Here is a 26537-nt window from a genome sequence, read left to right as displayed (position 1 = left end):
GATTTAAAGTGAAGTGCAGGTTGATAGTGATCCATCTCTTCTAAAAGATGTCCAGAAATTCCATCTTGGTTGCAGAGCAGTTGTAGGTGAAGGACAGGTCCATGTTATTATTGTTGAGGTGAAATTTTCATCTGTTTGTCAATCACCCTTCCAAACGAAAATGAGATGATCGATACAGTGGCGGAAGAACAAAATGTTGTCAGAAAACGGATTTGGGCCTAGAATGTTCAGGTTTGCGTGCGATGGTGAGAATCTCACTCCCATCACACAACTTATTATTTGTCGAAAAATGTTATTGAAGGAAAAAGTATTGTGGTGTAAAATACTTTCTAGAAGAAAATATTTTTGTTACATCATAGGATTCATACTGAGGAGGTAGTTGATAGATTATAAGACAAAATTATGTGTATATTGGAATAATGAGCAGATACGTTGGCTATTAGAAGTGATAAAACGTTGTATTTGTTCGAAAAGGCTGTTGAAATCAATTAACTCTTTGATTAGCTGTGTGGAATCTGAGATATGATGGTAAAACTAGTGGTTAGAGGTGTTTTAGGGATGACAACTTTTTCAAATATAAGACAAGCATATACTAGACCAGTGGTGGCGAACCTATGGCACGGGTGCCAGAGGTGGCACTCATAGCTCTCTATATGGGCACCCTTGCCATCACCTCAGGGCGGGGTTCGCCAGACAGGACTCAAGGTCTCTTGCAGTCCGAGGCAACCCAGGACCCTAGAACAGTGATGGCTAACCTATGGCACTGCTGCCAAAGGTGGCACTCAGAGCCCTTTCTGTGGGCACTCAGGCCATCACCAGAGATGACTCCAGGTATCTTCCTGCAGTCCAGACAGCCCAGGACTTGCTGTGCAAAGAGGTATTTTAAAGTGACAGCGCTACCTGGGACTATTTTCTGCTTTATTGGTGTCCTCAGGTGCTTGTATCAATGAAAACTGTGATAGAGAAGGGAGTATAAATCACAAATTAAATTTCTGTGTTGGCACTTTACGATAAATAACCAGGTCTTTGTTGAAGTTTGGGCACTCAATCTCTAAAAGGTTCGCCATCACTGCCCTAGAAGGAAGCTACAATGGTAATCCACAATTCTTCTCCTTCTTTCTACTGTATTGGTGTCCTCAATTTAAACATGTGAAAAAGTAGGGAGAAATAAGTTACTGCTTAAATTGTCGCATTGGCACTTTGCAAAAAAAATGTGGGTTTTGGCTGTAGTTTAGGCACTCGGTGTCTTAAAGGTTTGCCATCACTGTACTAGACCATCAGAACATTGTGTATATATACCCAACCTTATGGTGGGGGTGGGGATTCTGTCCTACAATGTAAGTTGTATTATCTAAATATGAAGGTGTGTACAAATTGAAAATTATGTAAATTGGTTGGTCCTTTCTCATTGGCCATTATTGTAGTATGTTTCCTGTTATTCTCCCACATAAGGTTGGATATATATACATTGAATGTTCTGATGGTTTGGCATATGCTTGTCCTATGTTTGAAAAAGGGGTCATCCCCGAAACCCGTCATAAAAACTTTTAATTATACTTTTTCTGTACACTTTTTATATAGAAAATAAATATAATTTAAATAATTGTTTTACTTTTTTGGAGTTGAGTGAAATATGTTGGATATAAATACTGCACTTTTTTTTCTTTCTGCATATGTTTACTGAACACCAATTTGTAGTAGTATGTTTTTTTTGTCTTGTCTGAAGGCACGACCGGACCTGTGTCACCCTATTGGGGCATTCTGCACAAAACTTACGTGGAGATCAGTCGAGCACCGCAATTTTGGGGTTGGGTTTATTTTCACATTTGCTGGAGGTGCCCTCTACTGTATGCTTTTTGTTTTCATATTTTTGCAAAGAAAAGAGTTTGCTACTGAAGATAATAAAGGATGAAGACTGGAAGTGACGGGCGCCAAGAAGAATTAGTTTGTGGACAAGGTCACTATAAATGGCGTTAATATGCCTAAATCAGGAGTTAAATGTATAGAAAGGTTGCGAGTTTGCCCATTTAAATGGGCACCAAATGTAGTCGGTTATTTGAGTTCAAGGGGACAAGATTGATCTTGAGAGATGTGAATGATTCATTTTAGCCTGGTAATGCTTTTATAATTTAGCCTGGTTTACGTATTGGGAAAATGTTTAATCTGACAATTTATTTGTTTATTACAGCAATCAGATAGTAGTATTTGTTCACTGAAGTCTATTGCAGGGTTACCGGAGGTTATTCTGTGTCATTAACCTTCGCATGAGTAAATGACACCAGGTAACCTTTTAACATCACTAGACTTATTGGGGTTAAGCCACGCAAACGCTTGTTCACTCATCAGATATTTCCAACCTCTGGCAGCATTTAACGTTTCTGAGAACAAAAGAATGAGGCAGATGAAATCCAACTAAAAAAAATCATATTTTTCTATGACACCAGACATAGGGATCCAATGTGGAATTTCGGAATTTACTAGACTCATATATGAGATCAGATAATTAAAAGCCTATCTTTTAATTATCTAACACTTCACTACATAAGTAGTAGAGTTTGTGTACTAAAAACACAAGTTGTAGATATTACGTGACTTCAAGTATTTTTGCAGTGTCACCCTCTGCAGGGTCCATTTGATTTTCATGTGTCCCTGAGCTACCCCTCCTGTCATTCTTAGTTGCAATACTGAATTCAACAGATATTTAATTTCCGTGAAACTAATTTTATCGGAAATTGATGGATCACTAAGGCCTCTAAATGGAGATGTATTTCATTGCCATGACAGCACGCACCAAGAGAACAATCCACCCATCAGGGATCTGAAGGAGTACAATGTTCTTGACGGAATTACCTGGTCTCAATTGGGGCTAGAGTTGATACAGCAGGTGGTTTCGCCACTGCATACCGTGAAAAGGCATCTGCAGCAGATGAACTGGGGAAGCCAGCATTTCTACCATGTGTGGCGCCTACAAAAACCTCAGTGTTATTTCCCATGGCACACCCGGCTCTGTAAGATTTAAAGGGCCAGCGCACCAATGCCCTGATAAATTTACAGCCCCTTCCTGTGTCCTCTGCCAGATATTTCAGGCTCGTGCCTGCGGTATAGTGATTTCCTGTTGTGAATTTCTGCTATGTTCCGGACTTCAAAACCGCGCTGCCTGTTCTGACCTGCAGCCTGTCCCAGACTTTGTCTCAGCTCTATGATTTTTTACTTTGTCTTGTCCATTCACCAGGTGTCGGCTTAAGTCACTGCCCGTAGTGGTACAAAGGGTCCACTACCCCAGATTCTGACCGTAAGATCCGGCCATGGATCTTACTGTCCCAGATGATTGCTGCCAAGGCCAGCAACTTGGACAGCTCACCACCATCTTGCAGCAATTGCTGGTTACCCAGCACTTCACTGTCTGCTGCTGAACCCAGGCTGTGACTTTTAATGCCCAACAAGTATGACGGAAAGGCCAAGTTATGCAGGGGCTTCAATACCTAGTGCTCTTTGCATATCGAACTGATGCCTTCACAGTTCACCACAGAACAGGCTAAAGTGTCTTTCGTGATCAACCTTCTCTCCGGGAAAGCCCTGGCATGGGCCACTTCACTCTGGGATAAGAGTGACCCTGTCACAGCTAATCTCACCGCATTCCTTGCTGAATTCCGATTTGTCTTCGAGGAACCAGCTCAGGCGCCCTCTGCTGAAACCGCACTGCTGAACTTACGCCAAGGGGACATATCTGTTGGTGACTATGCAGTTCAGTTCTGCACCTGATTCCAAGCTTCTGATCTTGCTTGGAATAAAGCGGCCTTGGTCACCACCTTTAAAAAAGGACTTTCTGGACATATTAAAGACACCCTGTCTGCACAAGACCTGCTGTCATCTCTGAGCGGTCTCATCTCCTTGGCTACTCGGATTGACATCCGGTCCTCAGATCGTTTGGAGCAACAGCATCTCGAACAAGTGCAGGTTAGGACCCATCGACTGCCCCGCTTCGCAACAGTCTTTCAAAGGCCACCACAGCCGTCCTCCTTGTCTGCTCCAGAGGAGGCCATGCAAGGGGATATAGCGCGCCTGACTCCCCAAGAACGCTCCCGACGTCAGCAGGAGAATCTTTGCCTCTATTGTGCCAGCCTGGAGCACTTCCTTCGGACTTGTCCACTCTGTTCACAGCGTCCGTGAAACACACGCAGGGTTCTTGGGAGAAGCGTGAGAACAAAGCTTCTCCATGCCTGAATATATCCCAGTTCTACTCAGCTCTGGAACAGATGGGCAGTTTCAAGCATCCGTAAAGGCGATGAATGGAAGACCACCTTCAAAACTCGTGGTGGGCATTTTGAGTATCTAGTCATGAATTTTGGACTCAAGAGTTTTTCAATGACATTTTTAGAGACTTGCTTTATACCTGTGTCGTGGTCTACTTGGACGATATCTTGGTGTTCTTTATGGACCTTGAATCCCATCAGCTCCAAGAAGACAATTTCTCAGGCACCTAAGGGCACCAAAGTCTTCTATTCCTCGGGTATATCATCTCTGACAAGGGTTTACAGATGGATCCCACAAAGTTGTCTGCGATACTTCAGTGGCCTCGCCCAGTAGGACTTCAATAAGACTTCATCTGCTATTCAGATATTCCTGGGCTTTGCTAACTACTACCAGAAATTCATACCGCATTTTTCCTCCCTTGTGTCTCCCTTTGTGGCGCTGACTAAGAAAAACACTGAACCTAAACTCTGGCATCCGGTGGCTGAAGAAGCTTTCTCCAAGCTGAAGTCTGCATTTGCCTCTGCTTCCCTTCTAACCCGGTCTTATACTGAGAAACCGTTCCTGCTAGAGGTTGATGCCTCTTTGGTTGGTGCTGGAGCTGTTCTCATCCAGAAAGGGGCCAAAGGTGGAACCCTTAGCTGTGGCTTCTTCTCAAAGACCCTATCAGCCGCAGAGGTAATATTCCATAGGGAATCGGGAGCTTCTGGCCATAAATCTTGCTTTGGAAGAATGGCATCATTTTCTGGAAGGAGCTCGTCATTTGGTCTGTATCTAATCCTCAACTCCTCTATCTTCACAGGCTCTATGGTCAATCTTCATGATACATTGCCGTCCATCAGAGAAGAATGTTAAACCCGATGCCCTCTCTCATGCCTTACATGAAGAACCAGCTCCTCAACATATTGTTTCTCCTGAACTTGGGGAAATTGCTCTCATGTGGCTGGGAACCCCAGGGTGCAGAGATCTGTTGTTCTCATAACATGTTTCTACTGGTGGCCAGATCTGGTCAAGGATGTGCTTGTAACATGTCGTGACATGTCAAGCCAGCAGGTCTGCTCCTACCATTGCCGATACACAGTTGCCCATGGACTCACATAGCCATGGACTTTGCTATGGATCTTCCGCCATCTTCCAGTAATGCCTGGGTGGTCACAAACCGGTTTTCTAAGATGTCCCAATTTGTTCCTCTGCCTGGTCTACAGTCATGTCCTAGTATTGCCAGCTTGTTCTTTCTCCACATCTTCCGGCTTCATGGACCCCCTCTGCAAACTGTCTTGGACCGAGGGGTCCAGTTTCCCAGTTCTGCAGTTCCCCGTGCAGCCAACTTCAAGTAAAGCTTGATTTAACCTCTACGTATAATCTGCAGTCTAATGGACAAGACAGAGTTAATCAGACTCTGGGCTGCTTTCTCTGCCATTTTGTCTCCCCTGGAAAGGACAACTAGTCCACCCTGTTGCCATGGGCAGAATTTTCCTACAATTCCTTGGACTCTGCTGACAAGAGGATGGGGAAGGGGGAGTACTGTCATGGGTGCCCTGTGTTCCTCCTTGTGCCCCTGGTGCCTGGCTACAGTGTCTCTCACTTACCCTCTTTTCTGCGTGTGTCCCAGCCTCCTAGGGCGCATGCGCCGGCTTTGTCATGGTTGGTGCTGGCAGGTCACCGCATCCCAAAATATCCAATCTATCATAATATAAAAGCAATTATTCCCGATGGTGAACCACTTAACAGAAAATGGCACTTGAATGCCTAAATCTACACTTTTTTGCCATGTTGCAACACATAAAAATTTAAATAAAAAGTGATCAAAAGGCCGTACAGTCCCCAATATGGTATCAATAAAAACATCAATTTGTTCTTCAAAAATGACATCTTACACAGCCCCGTGCATCGAAGTATGAAAAAGTTATTGTTGTCAGAATATGACAAAACTAAGATTTTTTTTTCACAAAAGATTTTAATTTTTGTAGTATTAAAACATAATAAAACCTATATAAATTTGGTAACATTGTGATCTTACCCACCCAATGAATAAAGGTGAGATGTTATTTGGAAAACATGTGAAAGAAAAAAAAAAGCATAGGAATATTATGCACCTGCGCTTTTTTGGCAAATTCTACCACATTTGGAATTTTTTTCCAGCTTTCCTGTACAATGAACAAAATAAAATATGATGCCACTAGAAAATACAATTTGTCCCGCAGAAGCCCTCCTATGTCTCTGTAAATGGAAAATAAGAAAGATATGGCTTGTGGAAAGAGGGAAGTAAAAAACTGAAATGCAAAAATGGAAAATTGCCCGGTAATGAAATGGTTAAGTAAGTCAGTGATTATATTTTCACAGATGTTTCATACAACAATACTTCGTTTTAAAAGATGCTAATCAAAGTGATGTCCAATATGTCAACGGTTTCCATTCGGCTAAGAATATTTTCACACGTGCTCAATTATGGTGATGCACTGAAGAAATCCTGGAGGCAGTTGTGAGAAGAGCAGAGGGTAATAGAGTGAAGCAGACAGTCCTCTATGGAGATTTTATATGGGACAGTTGATTATTTCAGAGGTATAAGGAGGGGACAGCTTTGTAAGTCACTTATTATACAATGGGTAACCAGTGGAGAGAAGGAGAAGAGAAGAGGCAGAAGGATTAGTCGGGTGGAAGAGTTAAAGATAGATTGAAGGGGCATTTATGAGTTAGCTGTAGACCACAGAGAGGGATATTGCAGTAGTCCAAGTAGGACTATTACTACTATTATGAGGACTATTACTACTATTATGAGGGCGTGGACTAGCAATTTTGTAGACCCTGGGTTGAGGTAGGATCGGATGCGAGAAATGTTCTTGAGGTGGAGGCTGCAGGTTATAAAAAGGGACTGGTTGTGAGGCTTAAAGAATAAGGCAGAGACTTTAGGGACCGGGGAGAGTGTGGAGCCATGAATTGTGACTGTGGTGAGAGGGATGTGTTAGCTGGAGGAAAGATTATGAGTTCTGTTTTGTCCATAATGAATTTTAGAAAGCGGGAAGAGGAGGAGGATATGGCTGACAGACAATCTGGAATTCTGGCTAGAAGAGAGGTGATATATGGGCCAGATATCTGTGTATCATCTGCATAGGAGTGGTATTGTCTATTGGGTTTGCTTTGCAGCAGTGTGAATCTGTCTCCAGTGACATTTTTTACGTCTCTGCAGATCTTTGTGTTGCCCATCACAATCATCAGATCTTGTGCTTTGATGATTGCACCACATAGGCTTTCCATACAGGGGCAGAAACTCTTATCAATGTTACTGATAATTATCAGACACATATACTCTCACACAGTTATAAACATGGAGTTCACATTTCTGCCTTATTACTGTAAACCTATGGTTGGAGAATCTTATTGGGGGGGGGGGGGGGTGAAGAATATAACATCCACTATTTTGGCTTACATGGTATTTTTCGAATTTTCTACCATAGGACCCTTTGATTAGAGTTAACCTGCTGGCAAATAGCTAGCAGATGACAGATTTATCACTCATGAGGCTCCTCTTTCATGCACTCCATCAAAAGCTACTTATTGATGGAGATGCTTTTATTAAAGTGCATGAGAGAGGAGCTTGCTATGAGAAAAAGCTGTCATCTTCTGGGTTCATGTGTAGTGTAAAAAATTGATCAGTTCAGATGCTTGGTATTGAATCCCCAATGACCATTTATTAATGACCTATCCTAAAATAAGTGGGTTAGATGATGCCTGAAAGCCCCTTAACACAATTAATATAAATGGGTCACTCTAAAGATCATAAATACATACTGTCTTGACGTTGCATTGTTGGTTTGTTAATAGTGAGAGATTATCTTGCCCTTAAAAGCTAGTATTTATTGGGCTATGCTCATATTCTGTTTTTAGCCTTCCTTTGTAAGTATACGGTGGGAGGATTTCCAATGGAATGCTATAGGTATCCCAGTGTATACAGTTGGAAACATTGTTGTATGCATCCCCTTTCTCTCACGAGGAGAAGTGATTATTGGCAGTAAGCATTTTTTTTTCTGTTTATGAGAATCAAGGTGTGGATATTGGCCACATCCAAGGTCTTAATTTGTCAGAGTGTGGGGATGGATGCCATACAGTGGCTATTATGGCCTTTTTTTCTGCAGCGAAGAGGATGAAATAACTTGGTCTACTACACTGATCCACCATGTATATTCTACATATTCTGTAACATATACTGCAAGAGGGAGGCCAAAAGAATATCCTTTTGGCAGCCGTCTGTTCTGTAAAAAAAAGATGAGGATACGGCATTAAGATGAGTATGTACTATCCAAATCTCCAAGTCACTTCCAAAGAGTTAAAGTGATGCTTTAGGGATAAGCTATAAATGTTTTCGCATCTGAGTATCATAACCTCAGAAGCTTGTTACTCTTCTGATAGCACATGAATAAAAAAAATGATAGTGTCAACAACAACTACTATCAGAGGTTACTGTAGGTTGAAAAAATAAGGTTATTTGCCAAATGTCTGAGTGATAATAATATGATGGTTAAGCAGTAAAAATATCATATATAAATCAGATAATATCATCCTCTGGGTCATATACTGTATGTGTTCATGCAAGATACCTTTGCTAAGCATATATCAAAAAACTTTATTGGGGAAATGCAACCAGTATGTAAGAACTGCCATAAATACAGTACAGACCAAAAGTTTGAACACATCGTCTCATTCAAAGAGGTTTCTGCATTCAAAACTATGAATTAACACATGTTAATTCATAACACATGGAATTATATACTTAACAAGAAGTATGAAACAACTGAAAATATGTCTTATATTGTAGGTTCTTCGAAGTAGTCACCTTTTGCTTTGATTACTGCTTTGCATATTCTTGGCATTCTCTTGATGAGCTTCAAGAGGTAGTCACCTGAAATGGTCTTCCAACAGTCTTGAAGGAGTTCCCAGAGATGATTAGCACTTTTTGGCACTTTTACCTTCACTCTGCAGTCCAGCTCACCCCAAACCAGTCAGGTGACTGTGGAGGCCTGGTCACCTGGCATAGCACCCAATCACTCTCCTTCTTGGTCAAATAGCCCTTACACAGACTGGAGGTGTGTTTGGGGCCATTATCTTGTTGAAAAATAAAAGATGGTCCAACTGATCGCAAACTGGATGGAATAGCATGCTGCTGCAAGATGCTGTGGTAAATATGCTGGTTCAGTATACCTTCAATTTTGAATAAATCTCCAACAGTGTCACCTGCAAAGCACCCCCACACCATCACACCTCCTCCATGCTACACGGTGGGAACCAGGCATGTAAAGTCCATTTGTTTACCTTTTCTGCGTCACACAAAGACACGGTGGTTCTTTAGCCCAAACAAGTCTCTTGTGCTTGTTGCCTGTCCTTGGCAGTGGTATCCTAGCAGCTATTTTACCATAATGGCCTGCTGCACACAGTCTCCTCTTAACAGTTGTTGTATGTATCTGCTGAGAGATGTATCTGCTGCTAGGGCTCTGTGTGGGAATTGACCTGCTATTCTTTGTAGAGCTTGATGGTTTTTGCAGCTGTACTTGGGGACACTTTCAAGTTTTCCAAATTGTTCAGACTGGCTGACCTTCATTTCTTAAAGGAATGATGGCCACTCATTTTTCTTTACTTTTTTCGATTCAGTAGGACCTGACTTTGGCACATTTATAAGGCAAGAAATCCACTTTTTAAACCTGACAAGGCACACCTGTGATGTGAAAACCTTTTCTGGTGACTACCTCTTGAAGTTCATTAAGAGAATGCAAAGCAGTAATCAAAGCAAAAGGTGGCTACTTTGAAGGACCCGGAACATTAGACATAATTTCAGTTCTTTCAAACATTTTTGTTAAATATATAATTCCACGTGTATTAATTCATAGTTTTGATGCCTTCTGTGTGAATCTACAATTTTTATAGTCATGGAAATACAGAAAACTCTTTGAATGAGAATGTGTGTCCAAACTTTTGGTCTGTACTGTTTAAATTATGTTTTTTTTTTTTTACATAAGCTGATTAACCAAATTATACAGCATTTGTCAAATATTTTCAGAAAACCACCTTTAATTTTGATGTCAATGACTTACTACCAATACCAGTTACTACCGGAGCCCGACGGATCGCACTTTCGTCGTACATCCCTACGAGTTCCATTTTGCGCCGCTGGGACAGGAATTTAAAAGGGGTTTTTGGTGCACGCGATCAGATTTTGGCGCAACTGTGCCGGCTTTAATGTGACACAAATGGGGGGGGGGAGGCGTGCTGTCGGACGATCCGACGGATTCGGACAAAATGCAGGGTTTAACTTCAAAATTGTGTTGCAAGCCAAAGCACTTACATGCACCGAGAGGAAGATGGTGAACTCCGTCGGACCTGAGCGGGGAAGCGACAGATGCAGGAAATCAGGTGCACAATCTAAGTGAATCGCGGCAGAGTGCATTCCGGACGGACAATGCACTTTCGGGAATTCAGAGTGACCGGGTAAGCATATGTGCCCCTATATGTATATACTTGAGTATAAACCAACCCTGCAAGATGACATCGGTGACACAAATGAAAATGTGGAGTCCCTATGGGTGGAGATAAGGGGAGGGGAAAATAATAATAAAATATTACTAGGGGTTTATTAAAAGGCTCCAAATATAATGGAGGCAGCAGAGGAAATGCTAAAAAGTCAAATGGATGCAGCTTCAAAGCATGGTGAAGAACATGGGGGACTTCAATTACCCAGATATTGACTCGGGGGCAGAAACCTGCAGGTCCTTCAAAAGTAGCAGGTTTTTGTCGACAACAAAAGACAATTTTGTCTTATCACAACTAGTCCTGGAGCCAACAAGAGGGGGGGCACTGTTGGAACTTATCCTAACCAACAGACCGGACAGGGTATCAAAATTACAGGTTAGGGGGAACCTGGGTAATACTGATCATAATATTATTGATGTTGTATTACGCTTTACTAAGAGTGTTAGTGGAGGGGCAACGAATACTCTAAACTTCCGGAGGTCAAATTTTCAGCAACAAAGGGAAGACCTTCTTGGCATAAACTGGGACAATGTTCTCAAAGACAAGAACCCCTCAAATAATGGGACTTTTTCTCACATATTCTAAAAAAGCCCTGTGAGAAACACATACCATAAAGGAAAAAGCATACCAAACAAGAAAAAGCCAATGTGGCTAACTAGTCTTGTAAGGAGAGCAATATGCAAGAAAGATCAGGCATTTAAGGTGCTAAGATGCGATGGTAGTGATGAGGTGTTACAGGATTATAGAGAGAAAATTAAATAATGTAAAAAGCAGATAAAGGCCACATAAATAGAGAAAGAGAAATATTGCCATGGAGAGCAAAAATAGTTCCAAATAATTTTTCAAGTATATAAAGATTAAGAAACTAAAAACGGAGAGTGTGGGTCCTCTGAGGGATTACATGGGTTCATGGTGGAAGGAGACGAGGAAAGGGCCAATCTACTGAATGTTGCCTTCTCGACTGTCTTTACCCAGCAAAATGGTGGAAGACACGATGAGAAATGATGTAAATTTTCTTTAAGGGATGCTGTGGATGTTGTATACCTGGACTTTTCAAAGGCATTTAACACAGTGCCACATAAAAGTTTGGTATGTAAAATAAGACTGCTGGAACTAGGGGAAAATCTGTGTATTTGGGTAAGTAATTGGCTTAGTGATAGAAAACAGAGGGTTGTCATTAATGGCAAGTTCTCGGATTGGGTTGACGTTACCTACGGAGGGCAAGGGGGTCAGTATTGGGACCACTTTTTAATATTTTCATTAATGACCTTGTAGTGGGTTTACACAGTTAAGTTTCAATATTTGCAGATGATACTAAGCTGTGTAAAGTAAATAATACAGAGTTCTTCTTTCTCCGGTGATGCTCCAGCTCCGGCTCTGTGTCCCTGCTCAATTCGGTCGCGCAGACCATGATGTCAGTCAGCGCCTGAGGTCATAGTTTGTGCTACGGCAGCGCACAGGGACATGGAGCTAGAGCATCGGCGGTGAAAGAAGACTACCTGCAGGGGGCGTTGTAAATGTGAGTACAGTGTTTATGTGTTTTTATTGACTTGAGTATAAGCCGAGTTAGGGTTTTTCAGCACATTTTTTGTGCTGAAAATCTCAGCTTATAAAGATAACTTAGAACAAACTTTACCTGTACTGTATGCAGAGACTAGTCCTTTGTGTGCCCCCCCTTCCCCATCAGGAAACCACTCCATCATGCATCCTTTTCAAATAAAAATAAAACACTCATCTCCTGCATAGCTCTGTCCCTGTCACTTCCCCCTGCAGACATTATACATACAATGCCCGCCCACCATCTCCTCTTCTCTCTGAGAAAGACGCCTGATGGAGGGGCTTCCCCTGTGGGGGGAAACTGCTCCTCTTTAGCCACGCCCAAGGGACAAAAGACTAGTCTCTACATACAGTACAGGGAAAGTTATCTTTTTTTTCTCGGTAAATGCTATTTTTACTACAAAAGCTCTTTGCCAATGTATAGACTATTCTCTGTGGGGACAAAGGGGAGCCAAAAATAGAGCTCCTGGTGACAGGTTCCCTTCAACTGCTTCTGGACTGCCCACTGTAGATTTATGGTATGGCTACTAAAAGCCTGAACCATGCACATGCCTTTATATTGAGTAGACTGTGCATAGGGTCAGATTTTCCAATACCAGCTGCTATTTAAGTACAATGAAAAACTGCGGGGTATACTGACCACAGACTGCAAAGCCACAGTAACAATGTTCACTACTTTACTAGATACTGATAACCTTGTCAAATACATCACCACTAGCCAAAAATTCAACCAAACCATGAGAGTCACATTCTTTTGAAAAGGATGATATTTGTTCGTTAGTAGTTGATTTCTACTTCCTCCTACGGCATCTTGAGAATAAGTTTGTTTTTGCTGTTTAAGTCCAGTGAGGAAAATGCAAAAAATAGGGCTATAAGTAGATGTTTTTGTGTGGACTGAAATTAACCCCTTGAAATGAATTACTACCCAACCCTTTGTGCCTAGCTTCGTAGCAGTGGCCCTAACCAGCCATCACCCAGACCCGAACTTTTTACCTAGTATATAAGGCCCTGATGGAAGTCCTTTCTAGCAGTCAGGTCCCTCTTAAAAATAGATAAAACCTCCATTATGGTAAAAATTGGCATGCCATGTATCTCTGTCAATAGCTCATCAAGGGATTGTAATCAGGGCCGTATTATAGGGAGGGTGTCCGGGGAGCACTCCTAGGGGCCCCCACCACTTTGGCCTTTAAGGGGCTCCCACCAAATGTGGGTGATTTGGGCCTGAATGTCCACCCACTCGTTCCATCACTCACGGTGACTTCATCAGGGGAAGTCATTCTCTTTTCCTCTGATGAAGTCACCGTGTCACACTGTTCTAGGTGTTAGGTCCCTCGCTCATTTCCCAGTTTATGTACAGATTTATTTACATTGGTGGATAACACATCTTACAGGTTGTATTGAGAGGGCATACTGTATATCTATTTATATGGTATTAACTGATGAACATTACTTGATTGTATGTATCAATAAATATTTTTAAACACCTAGCAGATTTTTTGAAGCCAGGGAGGTTGTGTGGGTGAATTTACCACAGTCACCTCACTGAGTCTCCTCTAGTGTACTTTGTTAGGGGGCTGTATATAGTGATTACTGGGAGATGTATATAGTGAATGCTGAGAGCTGTATATAGTGATTACTGGGGGGCTTTTGATCACTTTTTATAAAAAAAAAAAAAATTATATTTTGCAAAATGGCATTTATGACTTTGGGTGCTATTTTCTGTTATCAAACTTTGATATGTATTGCTGCATCCCAAAACATTGAATTTAACAGGTTTATAATTTTTACTGTTTATATTTATATCAGTCCTAGGGAAATGGGGCTGAATAGAATTTTTTTGTAAACTTTTTTTTTTACTGATCATGTGTTACAATGTGCCACCGGCACAACCCTCATTTGAGATTACTTTTTATATTCTGTGCGGGGGAATGTGGTGAGCATTTTCTAATATACTTCATTAGCAATAAATTCTGCTTAGTTTGTAAAAAAAATCAAGCAACTCCCTTCCATCTGCATTCTAGTCTGTATATCCCACCAGGGCCTGACCTAATGGCTTTGAGGCAAAGGGATTCCCCTGGTACTTGAGTGGCTGTCTTTAGTGCGGTCTAGCACTAAACTTGTCACAAACACTTGGTTCCGATGGAACATGCCTAATCCACAACGGGCAGGTCCAGCAAGGGAATACAAAAAAAGGGAGAGGCCGCAATAAGATGGAAAGTTCCACTCTGGGGAACTCCCGCTGTATGCGTGTTGGGGATCCCCGGGTAGAGGGGAGGCCCCTGGTGTTAGTGGCAGCCAGGGATCACACGTGGAGTTACAGTCTCTTTATTCCAAGACTTTACTGCAGCAACGGTGACAGGCTGAGGTTATATTCAGGTAGGAGACAGCAACAGCAGGCCTTGTGTCCTCTAAGGACTCTCTCTCTGGAAAGATCTCTGTCTGTTCTCTCTCAGAACTCTGAAAGAATTCTCTGAAACTTCCAGCCTGAGGTAGTATAAATTAATACCACTCAGAGTGGAGTTTCAGGCATCCACCAATTAGGAACCTTGAGGCAGCATTAACATAAGAACCAACAGTTCTAATTGGTCAACAGATCCTCCCCTTCCAGGCAGCTAACACGTTCAGCTGCATTACCAGTTATGGTCAGTTGATGGCATTCATACCAATGAATTAATATACCATTAAAGGGAATAAATATATCAATATATATATAAGTAAATGCAACTTCATATAGAACCACTTAGACTATAGGGTATACTTCACCTACATTTCTTAGCATACCTGAAGGACCTGTCCAGGAGGCCATTACATTTAAGGGGATATTTATCAGGGCTGCCACGTCACACTGTTAGTGGGGAGTGGGTCGGCGTGGTGTGTTCACCCGCGCACTCGCTGTAGCCGTAAAATGTTCTCGTAGGGCTTGGCATAGATATAAACACTGTGCAGGCCTCCGCTGGACACATGAAGAGACCAGAGCCTATACAAGCTCACATCTAATTTACCTGTATTGTGTTAAAAAGCTTTGCGCTGGGAAGATTGATCCCATCGCTTTCAGCTTGGTCTTTGAAAATAATGCTCATAGCATACTGCAGCTAGGGAGAGAGCAGAAAGGGTTGACACTCACAGATCTGTAACAAACAAGAGAGGAGAGAATTATATTAGAAAAATATTTCTGAAAATCATCTTAAAATCACAGTTATTCTTTATGTCTAATTCTTAAAGGGGTTGGCCACTTTACCTCATGTTTCTCGTGATGTGTGTGTAAGTGTGGGGGTAGGATATTAGGTAATTAAAATCACATCTATTAAAAGCTCTACTCTGCTTTCTTGATATGTAAAGTGAAGCCTCCTGTCTTTTCCCTCATCAGCCAGCCATTCATGATGATAAAATGGCAGTAGATGGAGGGTTATGTGATCTCTAACTGTCCATGAGCAATCGTCAGTTAGAGATCACATGACCCTCCATCTGCGGCCATGTTATTGACAGGAATGTGTGGCTGAGGTGGTAAAAGACAGGAGGCTTCACTTTACATATCAAGAAAACAGAGCAGAACTATTGACAGATGTATAAATGATGTAATATCCTGCCCCCCCCCCGCTAACATAGATGTATAGATGGATATATTCTCTTAGCATTATTATCAGTATTAGTACTGATACCCTATAAAAAAAAACCTGAGAAACTCAGCCGTTGATTAAGCCCAAGTGGTATCACTGTTTTCAAGCAGAAGATCCACTGAGCCTACTGTTGTAATATTTTTCTTGTGGTGGTGGTATTAAATCAATCATGAAGCTCATAAAAGGAGATATCACCTCCATGGTGTATATGTAGGCGTAGATAGTGTAGTGTCACACTAGTGATGTCACTAGTTTGGATTTGTTGATTTTAGAATATCGGTGACATTGGGATAGGAGAAAATCCTAACCCTCTCTAATTTTGGATTAAAATATAGAGCAGTTCCTTTTCCTGCAGGTCCTATTTCAGTTTCTTGGGGGGCCCCCTTCCCCCTCCCTCCACTTCCCATCTCCAGCTAGCCTGGTAATGTGTATGAGGCTTTACTTTGTCTGTCTTCTCTATTTCCCACAGGACTGTGCAGTCGGGGTCATGGTCGGTATCCATTTCGGTGGTGTCAATAGAAGATAAAATGGAGACATAATGGAGCAACTCCAACTCTGAAAAAATAAATTATATTAATTAAATTATTAATCCCTTCACGTCACAGCCCTTTTTTGTTTTTGCGTTTTCATTTTTCACCCCCCACCTTTAAAAACCTATAATTTTTCCATGTAAAGAGCTGTGTGAGGGTTGTTTTCTGCACAACATATTGCACTTCAAAATGGTGGTATTTAATATTCCATGCTGTCTACAGGTAAGGGGGAAAAAATTCCAAATGCAGTGAAATTGGTGAAAAAATGCATTTGTGCCGTGTTCTTGTGGGCTTGGATTTTATGCCTTTCACTGTACACCCCAAATGACATGTCTACTTTATTCTTTGGGTCGGTGCAATCACTGGGATACCAAATTTGTATAGGTTTTATAATGTTCTCATATATTTACAAAAATTAAAACCTCCTGTACAAAAAAAAATATATATTTTGCCATCTTCTGGCGTTAATAATTTTTTTATACTTTGGTGTACGAAGCTGTGGGCAGTGTCATTTTTTGAGATTTTTTTAGGACTGTACGACTTTTTGATTACTTTTTATTGATTTTTTTCAATTTCCCATTATGGGGTTAAACACAGTGAAAAACCATTATGTTTTACCTAATGTGTTTATGATTTTTACTGTTTATTAATATTTATATCAGTTTTAGGGAAAGTGGGGTGATTTGAATTTTTTGTTTTTATAGTTAGTTTATATATATAAACTTTTTTCAATTTTTGTTTTTACTATTTTTCAGACTCCCTAGGGTACTTTAACCCTAGGTTGTCTGATTGATCCTACCATATAATGCCATACTACAGTATGGAAATATATGGGGATTTTCCTCCTCATTCATTACAATGTACTGATCACACATTGTAATGAAAGGGTTAAAACAAGATATCATCGGGTCTTCGGAAGACCCAAGGCTGTCATGGCGACCGATCCCCATTCCCGATTACGTCACAGGGAGCGAGGATCCTCAGCAAGATGGCACCGATTACACTGATTGCGGGTGTTACTGGTAAGTCTGCAATATGCAGACTTGGGGAGGCTCCTAATTTTTTTTAAACATTACAATGGTGGGGTGGGGCACAGAATTAGGGTGTTTCAAGATACCAGCATGTGCAGTTGCCTTCTCCCTCTACCAGGGCCAGCAGTAAGGAGAAGGTAGATTTGGCTACTGTCCTGTCTCCAAAGAGGCCCACTGTCAGGGGTATAATGTAGCTAATAAAGGAGGACTTAGAGAGATAAAAAGAAGAGGGCACCACTGCATCCTCTAGTAGCAACAGCAGCTAATCCCTGCTTTTGGAGTATCTTAACCTTTAACTCACATACTCCGTACACACTGAAGTGGGGTGAAATATAGTGTATATGTGTCTTTTTACATAGGGTGAATACATTCATGGACAATATGCTATATATTTATAGGCAAATGGATATGCATGTTTTTATCTATTTATCTCACCTATCTAGAGTGCTGTGTTCTAAAAGTATGGTATATAATGTAAAGCAAAGTATAATGGGATCATAAAAGGGTATTTCCATATTGAAAGTAGGAGATGCCTGCTTCCCACAAATTATGGACAAGTGAAAAGTTTTAATTATGTTAAATTACCTTGAGGCTGTGTTCACATGCATTTGGATTGTGTTTAGAAATGCATTGCAAGCCAATCAGGACAAAGTTACTCCAGAATGTAGATCTGTTTAGATCAAAACGCTAGCGATCAGAAATGAGCAACACATGATTTGCAGTAAACAATTGTTACAGATCGCACACATTTCAGCGGAAACTTTCCCTGCATCCGGACGTTTGCATTAAATTTCTAAATGCAGTGTAAATGCCCTGTGTGACTGCACCCCTTGTCCAAATGGTGTTTGTAAATTAGCAGTATATATTCTTCATTCTACACATATTAGTGTGATATATTATTTGTGGGGGGTAATATATGCTGTAAAAAATTATGGGTTATGATGCAAGCTCTTTCCCATAGGAAATCACATTTGCCTTATAAGATAACTTTTTTTTTTAATTTGTTTTTATTGGCAGTAAGAGTACAAATAAAGAGCAGGAGCGCGGTCCTTGTAACATTGCGTACAAACAATCAAACATAAACCGTAATAAGTGACAAAATATACCAGCATGTAACCTTTGGTGTATCTGTTCGTGTATATGCTCCAGCTCCCTTCACACTCTCACCATTTTTATGTAATTTAGAAACAGAAACAGAACCATCAGGGAGTCCTTAGACTCAATTAAGTGCCCGTAAGGAACTCCCCAAAGAAACATAGGGAGGGGAACAAGAGGGAGTAATAGGATGAGGGGAGTGAGGGAAAGGGATAGGGCGAGAGGGGTAGCCAAGTAGGTGGATAGGAGGAGGCGCCCAGGCCGGGTGGCAGGAGGACAACTGAAGCAGTCCGGAGAGGGGATCACCTCAGGTCCTTATAAAAGTTGTCTGTACTCAGCAGATTGCTGGAAGAGGATCCATGGTTGCCAGGTTTTGCTGAATTTCGCATAGGTGCCGTGCAAGGAAGATGTGAGGTCTTCCATACGCATGATATAATTTAATTTGTTAACCCACATAGTTATTGTTGGAGGATTGGTTTGTTTCCATAGTGCTGGAATGCAGGAACGAGCAGCCATTATTTGAAAGCGCAGTACTGATCTCTTGTATGTTTGCGTCGAAACATCACAGTGATGGAGAAGTAAGAGAGGAGCATCCAGTCTCACAGAGTCTCCACAGATTAAGGATATGTAGTGTTGCAAGTTCTGCCAAAATGGGGCAAGAGCCCGACAAGACCAGAACACATGAAGGAAGGATCCTTCCTCTTCTCCGTATCTCCAGCATGTGGGGGGCACCAGCGGGAAGATCGTGTGTAATCGAGTAGGTACCCTATACCACCTAGCCATGAGTTTATACCCCGCTTCCTGGTATCTCGAGCTGACTGAGGTGCAGTGGCAAAGTTCGAAAATGCGCTCCTTCTGTTCAGGTGTAAGTGTGACATGTAGGTCTGTTTCCCATTGCCTTAAAAACTGAGGACCAGGGTCATCGGGTACGGATAGGAGACATGAATAGGAGGAGGAGAGCGTATGTCGTACAGTCCCAGTGCTGGAACAAAGGCTTTCGAATGAGGTTTGATTTTTAGAAAATTGAGAACAAGGGGGAAGAGAAGTTAAATAGTGTCGTAATTGCTGAGCCCTCCATGTCCCAAGTGGGCATGGATCTGTGATTTCCATGAGCTGCCGAGTCGTTAACCAAGCTGAGTCTTTGCTGACGTGTTTAGCCCTAAACTTGCCCGCCCGCCTCCATTGGTTAAATACAGGGTCATCACAACCTGGGCTAAAGTCAGGATGTCCCAACATTGGTGTCAGCAGGGAGTGTTTGGGCAGCAGTATTTCCCTGACGGTCTCTAATTGGCAATGAGAGAAAGTTGGGCCACTCGTAGGGTGTGATTTTAAAGCTGCGTTCCTTTCTATAGACAGCCATGGTAGCACTTGTAGTGGGATTGTCGTGTAGGACTGCTCCAGCCGCACCCAAGATTTCAGGTCTGTGTTACAACACCAATCAAGGACTCTGGCCAAATGAGCAGCCATATGATAACCCTTGAAGTCCGGCAACCCAATCCCCCCCGATATCTTTGGGCGATATAGAGTGGTGCGCTGAATCCTGGCGGGTTTACCCGCCCAAATGAATTTATGTTGGATGGCATTCAGGGAGCGAAAGTAGGCTTTTGGAAATTTGATGGGTAGTGCTTGAAAAAGATAGAGGAGACGCTGGAGTATGTTCATTTTGAATATGGCGCATCTGCCAAACCATGAAAAAATGCCTTTGGTCCACCTGGAGCAGTCCTCCTGTACTCTCTTAAGAATGGGTAAGAAGTTAAGCGTGTAGAGCTTGGATAAATCGGCTGACAATTAAGTCCCCAAGTAAGTAATGCTTTGTGAAGCCCACTTAAAATTAAAGGACCCTTGCAGTGTCTCAACCAGGGCCTCTGGGAGAGAGACATTGAGGGCCTCGGATTTGGACCAATTAATGCGGAAATTAGACAATTGGGCAAACACCTGTATTTCCTTCATTAGGTTAGGGAGAGAGATCTGGGGGTTAGTTAGGAAGAAAAGTAGATTGTCGGCGTAAGCCGCTATCTTGTATTTAATTCCTTGGGTCTCTAATCCAGAAATATCTTGATTGGCTCTTATGTGTCGGAGGAAGGGTTCTAAAGAGAGAACAAAGAGTAGAGGAGACAACGGGCATCCCTGTCTGGTACCATTTCGTATCTCAAAGGTTTCCGAAAGAGTGCCATTCACGCGGATGTAGGCTGAGGGGCAGGAGTAAAGAGACATGATCCAACGAAACATTTTGGTTTGGATACCGAATGCTCGAAGGACCTCGGACATGTAAGACCAGTTTACTCTATCAAAGGCCTTTTCTGCATCCCTAGATAGGAGCATAAGTGGGATATGTTCCATTTGGGCCTTGTATATCAAGTTAATGGTTTTTGTGGTATTATCCCTGGCTTCCCTTCCCAAGAGGAAGCCAGCCTGATCTGAGTGAATGGAGCTCAGGAGTAGGGGAGTGAGTCTCATTGCTATAACTTTTGCACACAGCTTGAGATCTTGGTTCAGCAGCGAAATTGGTCGATAATTTGAGCATTGGGTAGCATCTTTTCCTGGTTTAGGTATGACAGCTATGATCGCTCCTAGCGCATCCTTAGGAAGTGAGGCTCCCGAAGCTATCTCATTGAAAGCCTTTGTCCAGTGTGCCTTAAAAAAGTGAATTAGTCTTACCGGTAATTCCATTTCCTTTGGTCCACCATGACGGCCCCACCTGGAGGATGACCCCTTGACCTCTGTGGGGACAGGAAGCAGAGAAGGTTAAAAGCCCCACCCCTGCATCCACACTCCAGTGTCTTCCAATAACCACACCGGCTTAGATGCAACCAGATTTATTGCCTGTTACTTTACAAACAATATCAAGTAAACAATAAGCAAAATAATAGGGAGGGAAAATATATGGGCCGTCATGGTGGACTAAAGGAAATGGAATTACCGGTAAGACTAATTCACTTTTTCCCTTACGTCCCCCATGACGGCCCCACCTGGAGATATACCAGATGAACATATTTTTTAGGGAGGGACTACAGCTTGTAATATTTTTCTCCCGAAGGAGAGGTCAGATTGGTTAGGAATGTCCAGTCTATAGTGTTTAGCAAAGGTCAGAGGTGAGGACCAGGTAGCTGCTTTGCATATTTGATCAATCGAAGCTCCTCTCTTTTCAGCCCAGGATGCCGCCATTGCTCTGGTTGAATGCACTGTCACTGATTCTGGGGATGATCTATCAAGAGCCTCATAAGCTTCTTTAATCACGGTCTTTAGCCATCTGGCTATAGAGGCCTTAGAGGCTTTCCTGCCCTTGTTCTTTCCTTGAAATTGGAGAAGGATGTTAAAGTCCTTACGCCAGCTTTTGGTGGTTTTAATGTACCTTAGAACTGTTCTTCTTACGTCCAGAGAGTGCCACAGGACCTCCTTAGGAGATTTTGGGTTCTGGCAGAAAGAGGGCAAGACCACCTCTTTGTTACGGTGGAAGGCTGTGCAGACCTTTGGAATAAAGTTTGGGTCTAAGGTTAGTGTGAACCTGTCATCAGTAATCAGACAATAAGGTTCCATAATAGATAACGCCTGAATCTCCCCAACTCTTCTAGCCGTAGTGATTGCTATTAGAAAAGCTGTTTTGAGTGTAAAGTTTCTAATAGATATGGAATCAAGAGGTTCAAACCGAGGACCTGTCAGAAAAAGTTTAGAACTAAAGACAAGTCCCAAGGAGCTACAGACATCTTAATTGGTGGTCTAATTCTGTTAGTAGCTTTCACAAACCTTTTTATCCATCTATGCTCTGCTAATGAGGAGTCGTAGAAGACACTTAAGGCTGCAACTTGCACTTTAAGGGTACTGGTTTTTAATCCCTTGTTGAATCCAGCCTGCAAGAAATCCAGGATCTGTAAAAGATTTGGAGAGGATTGGTCAGGAGGGATAGATCCACAGAAGGACACAAATTTCTTCCATATTTTTAGATATATGGCTGAGGTGACTGGTTTCCTGCTAGCCTGTAAGGTAGATATTACCTTTTCTGATAACCCTTTAGTTCTTAAGAGTCTCCTTTCAGGATCCATGCTGAGAGACTGAGACTCTGAGGGTTTGGATGGACCAGTGGACCCTGGAATAAAAGGTCTCTTCGGTCAGGTAGTAGAATGGGTTCTGCCAGAGCCATCTTTTTCAAAAGAGGAAACCAGCTCTTTTTGGGCCAGAAGGGGACAATCAGGATCGTTCTGGCTCTGTCCCTCTGAATTTTCTGTATAACTCTGGCTATGACTGGCAGAGGGGGAAATGCGTAGGATAGGTGTGCATCCCACCTGTGACTGAACGCATCCATCTGGGACAGTGCCTCTGTATGAGTCAGAGAGTAAAAATACTTCGCTTTTGAGTTTTCTCTGGTGGCGAAGAGGTCCACTACTGGCACACCCCACATTTGGGTCAGATGGCAGAACACTTCTTGATTCAGGCACCACTCGTTCTGATCTACCTTCCTTCTGCTCAGAAAGTCCGCGATCAGATTGTCTTTGCCCCTTAGATGGACTGCGGATAAAGAAGCTATATTTAATTCCGCCCAATAGAAGATTTCTGCCGAGAGGTCCATAAGATCTAAGGATCTTGTTCCTCCTTGATGTCGGAGATAGGCCACTGCTGTGGAATTGTCCGATAGGATCTTCACATGAAGGCCCTTTAGTAAATGACTTGCCGCCTTCATGCCCTCCAAGACTGCTCTTAATTCTCGATAATACGAGGACATCTTCTGAAGGTAAGGAGGCCAATTTCCCTGAAAGTAGGCGACTGCCACATTTGCTCCCCAGCCCTTCTTGCTTGCGTCGGTCTGTACTATAGTAAGTGGCCAAGGATGCCATGGAATCCCTTTCTCTAGGTGAGCTGGGTTGATCCACCAAGATAGAGCTGTTCTGACTGCTGGGGCTATGCTGATGGAATAGTCTAAATGCAGATGTTCTCTGTCCCAAGCCTGGAGGATCCAGCCTTGTACTACTCTTGTATGATTTTGTGCCCACTGGACACACTGGATACATGCTGTGAGTTGTCCCAGAAGTCTCATGGCCTCTCTTATTAAGCATCTTTGTTTCCTCAGAAATTCTTTTATCTGAAGCATGAGGCGTTCTTTCTTTTCCTCTGGAAGAAAGGATCTCTGATTGATGGAGTCCAGGAGTATCCCCAGGATGTCTGGATTGTCAATTTCCTGTGAAGGATCAGCTCCTCTCGTGTCTTTGCTATAATAAGTAAATCGTCCAGATAAGGAACTACTAGGATCTGCTGGGTTCTCAAGAATTCAATCATTTCTATAATTATCTTGGAAAAGATTCTCGGGGCAGATGATATTCCGAATGGAAGGGCCTTGTACTGAAAGCAGAGATGTTCCCCTTCCGGTGAGATAATTGCAAACCTCAAGAACTTCTGTGAAGGCAGATGAATCGGCACATGGTAGTACGCATCTTTTAGGTCGATCAAGCACATATATGCTCCCTGATGGATTAGAGTTGTTGCTGATCTTACTGACTCCATCTTGAATCTGCGGTACTGAAGATGTAGGTTTAGCTGTCTGAGGTTGCAAATCATTCTGTGCGTCCCGTTGGGCTTCTGGATAAGAAAAAGAGGAGAGAAGTGGCCATTCCCCCATCTTTCTTTGGGAACCGTGGAAATTACGTCCAGCAGAAGGAGTTTTTGAACTTCCTGAAATATTAATACTGAAGTCTCCTGGGAGGGCAGCTTGGTTAGGTTGAATTTGCATGGAGGAAGGGAGGTGAGTTCTAATTTGTATCCTCTTCTTATTATGTCCAGGATCCATGGGTTTGATGTTATGCTGGACCACTGAGCATAAAACCAAAAAAGCCTTCCTCCTACCCTGGCGTCATTGTTTCCTGAAAGGTGCAATATTACTTAAGCTGAGAAGGAAGCCTCTACCTCTTCCACCTTTTGGATAACTCCAGCGGCCCTGCTTTCCTTTTCCTCTGTAGGAACTTCTCCGATCTTTATAATCCTGAAAGGGCTGTTTTTTGGGTACATTTTTGATATCCGGAAAACCCTTCTTCTTATCTGCCGCCTTTTCTAGGATAGAATCCAGTTCAGCTCCAAATACAAATTCGCCTTCAAAGGGGATGCTGCATAACTTAGATTTTGATCTTACATCACCTCCCCATTGTCTTAACCATAGGGAACGTCTAGTGGCTACTGATAAGGCACTTTCTTTAGCCGAAAATCTCACCGATTCCCCTTAAGCGTCAGCAATGAAGGCAGTTGCTGATTTAAGGGTAGGTAGTGTGTCCAGGAGAAGTTCTCTAGGGGTTCCACTTTTAATGTGATTCTCTAGTTCAGACAACCAGAAGTACATGGTTCGTGCTTTATATGTTGTAGCTACGTTTGCTTTTAAATTCAGCATGGTGGACTCCCAGACTTTCTTGAGTAGGCTGTCCGCTTTTCTATCCATTGGATCCTTTAGTTGAATAGAATTCCCAAAGGGTAAGTCCGTGCGCTTTGTTAATTTAGTAACTTGGATATCCACTTTGGGTGAAGTATTCCAGAATCTTGTTTCACCTTCATCAAACCGAAGACGGTTTCTGAACTCCTTAGAAACTGACACCTTCCTTTCTGTATCCCTCCATTCCTCTTGAATTAGCTGCTTAAGGGTGTTATTAATAGGAAAAACTCTTCTTTTTGGAGCTCTGGGAATACCAAACAATTTGTCTTGGATAGACTTAGATTCCTCTACCTCCTCAATTTTTAAAGTATCACGAATAGTCTTTAATAGTTGATCCAAGTCCTCTTGGATAGGTATCTGGACTCCATTTTAGAGGAAGAGCTAGAGGTAGGAGGATCCAATTCTAAGGAGTCTCTAAGGGATGACTCTCCATCTGAGTCAGGTTCAGATTCCAAATCGCACATCAAAGGTCTCTTAGGTGGCGGACCCTGGGAGTGGAGAGAAGCTATAAAGGTGGCAACTGACGTCTGTACTTCCCCCTTTAATAAAGGAACGTATTTCGTCCATAAATCCTGATCTCTCTTCTTTCAAGAGATTATCCAGACAGTCTTTACACACAGGCTTCTTATAGGCTGGAATGAGCTTTGCATAACACATATTACATTACAAGAGGACTTTTTCTTCTCAGATTCTTTAGGGAGCTCCTTGCTCCTAACTCTCCTTCTCTTTAGGCTCCTACCAAGAGAAGGAGAGATTGTTTTATATACAGGGATATAGTATATATATATATATATATATATATATATATATATATAGAGCCCCTACCCCTAATACACATGGGCACTTACAGTAGCCGTGGATAGGGGGTCTGACATAGAACTCTCCATGGAAAGGATGACACAAGGAAAGACAGAAACCTCCATAAGACCTACACATATAACACATTGGTAAATGTCAAGGCTTACCCCGCTGAATTATCAATATGCCCAAATACCTTCCACTGCAGGTTGGGGATCGACTCCTTAGTCCGGCTCCTAGAGCAAGCGATCGCTGCTTAGTAGACCTCAGATGCAGAGTGACTACCTGCGGTCTGTTTTTGAACTTACCGCCCTCAGCGGAGTAGCGGCGCGTCACTTCCGGTGCGACCGGAAGTCGTCACCACGTGGAGCACGTGACCAGTGGGGAGCGTCATTTCCGGTGCGACTCCTGTCAACACCCCCGGGGCACGTGACCGGAGTCACGATCGTGCTGCCCGGCTTCCGGGTACCCTGGAACTCATCGGAGTCGGGGGTAGAGCCGGAGCAACAGTCCCTTCAGGCACCAGGGAAGACGCGCAATGCGCCGAAGTGAGGTCCAGGACTGGTAGGGTAAGGGTATATACCCTTAGGTATATAAAAATGTTGATTGACGCAGACTTTGTGACTGCAGCTTGCATGGGTGGTATGTGATATTGTTGGATTTGTTAATTCATGCTGGGAAATGTACTGGGCAGATCTTCTCATTAGGGGACCTGTGGAAGAAAATGACATAA

The 26537-nt window shown here is 42.5% G+C and overlaps 1 protein-coding gene across 1 annotated transcript in view; it reads left to right on the top strand.

The window, feature by feature from the left end:
- TTK (TTK protein kinase) overlaps positions 1 to 16494 on the top strand; it is a 59032-nt gene extending 42538 nt beyond the window's left edge. Inside the window, exon 21 of the mRNA XM_072142070.1 lies at positions 16414 to 16494. Within this exon, the coding sequence (XP_071998171.1) occupies positions 16414 to 16470 (57 nt within the window). The 3' untranslated portion in view covers positions 16471 to 16494. The remainder of the gene's footprint in view (positions 1 to 16413) is intronic.
- Positions 16495 to 26537: the final 10043 nt, after the last annotated feature.

This window comes from Engystomops pustulosus, chromosome 3, assembly GCF_040894005.1.
Source record: "Engystomops pustulosus chromosome 3, aEngPut4.maternal, whole genome shotgun sequence".
NCBI classification, from domain to species: domain Eukaryota; kingdom Metazoa; phylum Chordata; class Amphibia; order Anura; family Leptodactylidae; genus Engystomops; species Engystomops pustulosus.
Note: the sequence above shows the minus strand (reverse complement) of the source record. Positions and strands in the feature narration are given on the sequence as shown.